Source organism: Portunus trituberculatus, unplaced genomic scaffold, assembly GCF_017591435.1.
Source record: "Portunus trituberculatus isolate SZX2019 unplaced genomic scaffold, ASM1759143v1 PGA_scaffold_462__1_contigs__length_8272, whole genome shotgun sequence".
NCBI classification, from domain to species: domain Eukaryota; kingdom Metazoa; phylum Arthropoda; class Malacostraca; order Decapoda; family Portunidae; genus Portunus; species Portunus trituberculatus.
This window is the reverse complement of record NW_025541630.1, coordinates 1,658-8,272: the sequence shown is the minus strand read 5'-3', so window position 1 is coordinate 8,272 and position 6,615 is coordinate 1,658. Positions and strand designations below refer to the sequence as shown.

Sequence of the window (6,615 nt, the reverse complement as noted above, 5' to 3'; positions counted from 1 at the left end):
CTTTCGGAAGCCGTACTGTACCGGTGACAAGTACTTCCTCCTCTCCAAATACCACATGAGTCTTATATTTACCATCTTTTCTAACACTTTGCAAATACAGGACGTTAAAGATATAGGACGGTAGTTCGTAGCCTGGAGATTATCTTTCCCAGGCTTCGGAAATGGGAGAACCACTGCCACAGCCCAAGAAGATGGAAAGTCACCTGTATGCCAAATCATATTATAAAGATTTAAAAGAAAGTTAAAAACAGTGTCAGACATGTGGCGCAAGAAGGCATAAGGTATATCATCTGGCCCAGGAGAAGAGTCGTGACAATGGGACAAAGCGGTCCGCAACTCGGAAGCAGAGAAAGGGACATTATAAGACTAACCTCCAGCGGAAGAAAAGTTTATGCCGAGAGATTCCATTCTCTGGCGGTGACGTGCGCCCGGAGCTGCAGGATGCCTCTGGGAAACACTGGCAAAGTGCTCCGCGAAGAGGTCAGCGACATTCCTAGGGTCTGCCACCGTTCGCCCAGCAGACAACAAAATTGGTGGGGAAGGAGCAGAATACTTCCCAGCAATTCGGCGGACTTTGTTGAAGACATCCGTAAGAGGGGTGCGGACGTTTATGGAAGAGATATAGGTTTTCCACGAGGCTCTTTGTGCCTCTTTCAAAATGCGGCGGGCTCGAGCTCGGCATCGCCGAAAAGCTTCCAGGCACTGTGGGTCCCCACGATGTCGCCGGAGACGAGAGAAAGCTGACCGTTTCTCTTTAACCGCTGCAGTGCATGCTGCGTTCCACCAAGGAACGGGACGCTTAGTAAAGCGACCTGACGTCCTAGGGATTGTCTGAAGGGCTAAAGAAATTTTAAAAAATCAGTAAAATAATCAACAGCCTCAGCACAAGTAGAAAAGTCAGCCAGCGGACGAATAAAAGAGCTAAGGTCTGTGAATCGACGCCAATCTGCCTTGTCTAAAACCCAGCGTGGTGGCCAGGACTGTGGCTCAGATTTCACAAATTGCAATACAATCGGAAAGTGGTCACTACCGTGTAAATCCGGTAGGACTCGCCAATTAAAATCAAGGAAAGAATTAGATGTACAAAGAGAAAGATCGATAGCTGTAAAAGTCCCAGTAGGAGTGTGGAAATGTGTAACATCCCCAGAATTTAAAATCTCCAATCCCTCATCCTCAATAAAAGAACCTATTAAAACCCCACGAGGATTACTAGCACCTTCATCCCACAATGGGTGACGGCCGTTAAAATCTCCCAACAAAAGAAAAGGCAGAGTCAGCTGACGCACCAGGCCGTCAAGCTCACCCCTGGAGACAGGAAGCCGAGGAGGTAGATATAAACTGCAGATGGTGTACAGTCGTCCCATAAAGACCTTAACAGCAACCACCTGAAGGGAGAGTTAAGTTGTACCGGGATAACAAGTATATCCTGACGGACTAGAATAGCTGTGCCACCGTGGTGGCCCTGGTCAGGGAAAGGAGTGTTAAAAAAACCACGATAGCCAGAAGGACTAGAATAAGTACAATCACCTATCATAGTCTCTTGTAAAGCTACACAGGCTGGAGAGAACTCCGACAGCAAATCTCAAGAGTTCCCCCCACGAGGCGCGAAGGCCTCTACAGTTCCATTGTAGAAGCTTGAAGACGACTATTTGGGTGCAGTGGACGAGCGAGCCTTTGAGGCTGCCGTGACTGACCTGACTAGAAATAATCAAACGACGAGAAGACACCGGGAATTGAGGTGTGCCGGGTCGTTGGACCTCAGCCTTTCGGCTTATCGGTGGGTAATGCGAACTATCATCACTTTTACTGGTCCTCGGAGGACGAGGATCAGGCAGGACTGCACTTTCCGATACAGTTGGTCCACGAGGGACGGCTATGACAATATCATCGGACGTCTCCATGCTCAGACCGTCCTCATCATAAGAAACCCGATCTGAGACGGAGGGTGTCACAGAAGGCTGGACAGAAACTACTGGAGCTACCCTAGCAGACCGGTCCCTGGAGGACTCACGATTATAAGTACCAGGAGAAAACTTAGACTGTTTATGCTGAACTAAATCTAACGACTCCGCACAGCCGCGGTGCCGCTTAGTTAGACCCTTGAAAGGCTTAGGAGATACAGGTGGCAAATGGACATCTACTACATGGGTAACTTTGTTCAAGTCCGTATCACTTCTAAGAGATGACTCAACCGAGTCATCAGCCAAAATGGCAAACCTGTTAGCCAGATAAACAGTACCACCCACCCCAACAGAGCGAGAGGTAGCAGGAGGAGTTGTCTTCGACCGGCAGACTCAGCCGAAGAGCGAGCGGATGTCGCACAAGTACCATCCTTCTGGCGGTACAGGAGTTCACGGCGGGCGCTACCGAGGCTGATAAACTGACTATTGGCAAGCTGTAGAATGTCCTGCTCTAGGCGATACCTAGGGCATTGCCTGGAACGTACCTGGTGAGCATCACGACAATGAAAACAATAAGCTGCACCATTGCAATGCTCCTCTGAATGCGAGTCGAATGCAGAGCAATTACCACATCGGAAAGCTTCCTTACACGAGCTTTTCCCGTGACCGTATTCATAGCATGAGAAGCACTGAAGAGGGCGAGAAACAAAGTGCCTCACCCTAAGGTTGATAGGACCGATATTAGCACGGTCAGGAAGGGTGGACCCAAAAAAATGTGAGAAGGACCATGTTGGAGGAGTTCCTCATCTTAGTCACCTTTTGTACTGAGCTAGGGCACATTGCTAGTATTTCCTCTTCTGGGAATTCATAGAGGTCTTGGCTATAAACACAACCTTTGCTATAGTTAAAGGTGGGATGAGCCTTAACAGTCTCAAACATGCTGTCAGAAGGGCATGGGAGATGTTGCAACATCCTAGCTTGAGTAAGATCTTTTGCTCGCACAAGCACCCCCTTCCCATACTTTTTTTCAGATTCCCCTCAGGAATCGTGCTGATTTCTTTGGACAGGTACCGGGAGGCATGGATGAAATTCTCACGCCCATTTCTATAGTACGCCACAAACCAACGTGGAGGTGGGATATGGCGGACTGCTGGAACTGAATTATCTAAATAGTTTTCAAAAACATTTGGGGTGTAATCCATGTCACTGTCTGAAATATTACGTGACTGGAGAAATTCAGTTTTAAAGCCATGGCCGGCGAGGGGCAGAGATGCTACATGTTCATATACTAAACGAGCTTCATCACATGACATAAACGTTACATAGCAGCGGTTAGAAGGAAAGTCCTTATCATAAACCAGTCGAATGCGAACAACCGTACCATACGCCTTGAGAAGTGAGTGCAAGGCATGATAGGAAAATGATGGATTAACATTTACCATTACAAGAGAATCAATCATATGCAGCAGAAATGCATCCCTCAAAAGAACTTCCAGAACAGGAGACTGCTGTGGGAGGCCCTTGTGGAGAGGAATCCTCCTCCTTACTCAGACCTGAAGATGACGTCTCGTGGGCCAGGTCAGCCACCTCACGAGAACCTGAATGTTTTTTGTGTTTTCCCATAAAAAAAACAGCTACACAAAAAATTGGCTCCAGGGGCAAGGGAAACCACCTACTGGGACTACAATGGGAGGAAGCGCTGGCTGCCGTGGACGGGGTACCTCGTCCCCATGCGGACCAGTCGTTTTAAAAAAAAGACCCCACATGATACGAATGTTTGTCCACGACAGAGCTGAGACCCCCCTCCCAAAGCATCCCAGCCTGGACACCCAACCATCCAGCACAGGACAGCCCCTATTGGGCGATCCCTCCAGCGGGTGGCTCCGCTGGTCCACTGGCAGCCTACGTAGGAACCATTTAGTCTGGCCCTCACTGGCGACCGTACTAGCATGGGTAGCCCTCTCCCCTCGAAAGGGCAGAGCAGGGACTAAGCCCCTCTAGCCTAGCTCGCCAGGTCACAGGGGCACGCAAGCCCCCACCACGACAAGGCGGTTCCCATCTGGGGAAAATTAAGGATTAGAGCCTATGTGTCAATGAGAACCTTGCTCCCCACACACCTCTCTCTCTCTCTCTCTCTCTCTCTCTCTCTCTCTCTCTCTCTCTCTCTCTCTCTCTCTCTCTCTCTCTCTCTCTCTCTCTCTCTCTCTCTCTCTCTCTCTCTCTCTCTATCTATCTATCTATCTATCTATCTATCTATCTATCTATCTATCTATCTATCTCTCTCTCTCTCTCTCTCTCTCTCATTCTGGCTGGCAGCGGGAGAGGAATTGACCCATGGATTAACATGGTCACTTTGACCTGTGACCTCACTCGGTCACCCAGAAGGATGTGACAACGCTCGGAGGAAAAGTTGTCAAGCATTGTTGTTGCGTTTGCAAAACCAATGCAAAATGTATTTAAAAATAAACACAAATTCCTCTAACTTGCCTCTTTAGAGCATCAACAATGTATATGTACTACAACACCATTCAGTTAAAAAGTATTAAGTACCTGACATGGGGCGCGTATTGGTACACGTGTGACAGCGCCGCAGGCAGGAAAATCCCCCAAAACGCCAATGCCTAAGTGATCTTCATAAAAATGGTCAGACTATAGTGTGCGTATTTATAAGCGTGTCGTGTGTCACGGTTAGTCTGACGGCTTGCATCTTTCCTCCTCACACAGCCGCTGCAGTGACTTTCTATTTTTTTTTTTTTTTTCCAGACTTCAATGGTTAATATCCAAGCTCGACAGAGCACAGCACACGTCCGTGCAGGTGGTCATTCTTATCCCCTTCCCCCGGCACCAAGCAAGGCTAGCGGTTCGATGCAATTTCTCTATAGGTCTTTAATGTCTATCAATTAAACCAAGACACGCAGATGTTACACGTTAATCATAGAGAGAGAGAGAGAGAGAGAGAGAGAGAGAGAGAGAGAGAGAGAGAGAGAGAGAGAGAGAGAGAGAGAAATTGTCAGTTCGAGTTCTCTCCTATTCATGTGTGTTTAGAATACACAGTTTTGTCTGGTAATTCAGGCACGAAGTAGTACAAGAATAAATGGATGAATTAACAAAGAATAAAATAAACAGGTAAAACAATATAAAAATAGACAAATCAAACCTTCTTCTTCTTCTTATTATTATTATTATTATTATTATTATTATTATTAATAAGAATACTACTACTACTACTACTACTACTACTACTACTATAATAATAATAATAATAATAATAATAATAATAATATTTATATAATAAATAATACATAAATAAAGAATAATGGAATGCCAACAACATCTGGTGTTCCCAGGCGGTCACCCATCCAAGTACTAACCGGACCCAACGTTGCTTAACTTCGCTGATCGGACGAGAAGCGGTGTGTTCAACGTGGTGTGGTCGTTGGCACTCGCTGTGAGTTTTTAGGCCTCTTAAATTTCTTCCTGGCTTACCCTACTATACTCCGTATACCCTGTGAATCAAGTCTTTTCTAGGTGTTTCTTGGTTTAATATTATTTCCCTATTGAATTAATCGCACCCCCCCCCCATATCTCTCTCTCTGTCTGTCTGTCTGTCTGTCTGTCTCTCTCTTATTATTATTATTATTATTATTATTATTATTATTATTATTATTATTATTATTATTATTCTGACACAGACTCGGTCTGCTCCCTCTGTGGCTGGCTGGCTGGTTGGCTTGTTGCTCGCTGCATGCATGCCGCTGGCTGGAAAATCTGGCACCTCCTCCGACTCGATATTATTTGGTTTTACGCCGTTTTCTTGCTTGCCTCTCGGTTGTACGTCTCGGATGCGTGGTCCGAGGGTCAACGACGAGACGGAGACCGTGTTCCTATGACCCAGCGATGTTGGATCAAGTAGGAAAAACAGGAAATATTGTTATCCTACTATAACCGGGAAGGCACCAGTTCGATATATATTACCGCGAGGCAAAAATGCGAGTCCTGGGTCAAGCTCCAGTGACTTTATCCTCTTACTGAAGCTCCCTTCTTATCACCCATCTATTCTTCTTCTGTCCCCACTTCCTCCTCCCCATCTTTTCTTTTTTAATTCTGATTCTGAAAATGCGAGTCACGCTCGTGAGCGAGACGTCGTATCACTATTATTACTACTACTACTACTTGCAGCAGCGCCTCATCATCTGTCACCATGACTGGCCGCGGCAAGGGAGGCAAGGACTTGGAAAGGAGGAGTCACCGTAAGGTTCTGCGTGACAACATCCAGTGCATCACCAAGCCCGCTATCCGTCGGTTGGCTCGCCGAGGCGGCGTCAAGCGCATCTCCGGTCTCATCTACGAGGAGACTCGTGGGGTGCTAAAGGTGTTCCTCGAGAACGTCATCAGGGATGCCGTCACCTACACCGAGCACGCCAAGCGCAAGACCGTCACTACCATGGACGTCGTCTACGCCCTCAAGCGTCAGGGACGTACCCTCTACGGATTTGGCGGTTAAATCTGGAGTCGGTCGGTCTGTCTCGAATTTGGTGTCAACAACAGCAACTGCAAAAACATCATAAGAAAAGAGTCAACATATTCCAGACCTTTTATAGGTCCACACAAATGAAGAGAAGGAAAAATTTATAGACTAACACTACTAAGACTATGGTTGTTCCAAGTAAAAGTGTTGTCCCTACTCTTTACGTCATTATTACAATTTGTGTGT

At 46.7% G+C, this 6,615-nt stretch overlaps 1 protein-coding gene and 1 non-coding gene across 2 annotated transcripts; one reads left to right on the top strand and one right to left on the bottom strand.

The window, feature by feature from the left end:
* Nucleotides 1-5,223: 5,223 nt before the first annotated feature.
* LOC123500661 lies at nucleotides 5,224-5,342 on the bottom strand. The gene has a single exon (XR_006673429.1). It is a non-coding gene; the product is annotated as a 5S ribosomal RNA (ribosomal RNA).
* A 760-nt stretch (nucleotides 5,343-6,102) lies between these two features.
* Nucleotides 6,103-6,415, top strand: LOC123500660 (histone H4-like). The gene has a single exon (XM_045249317.1). It carries the CDS (start codon nucleotides 6,103-6,105, stop codon nucleotides 6,403-6,405), a length of 303 nt encoding a protein of 100 aa, XP_045105252.1. The 3' UTR covers nucleotides 6,406-6,415.
* The last annotated feature ends 200 nt before the right edge of the window (nucleotides 6,416-6,615 follow it).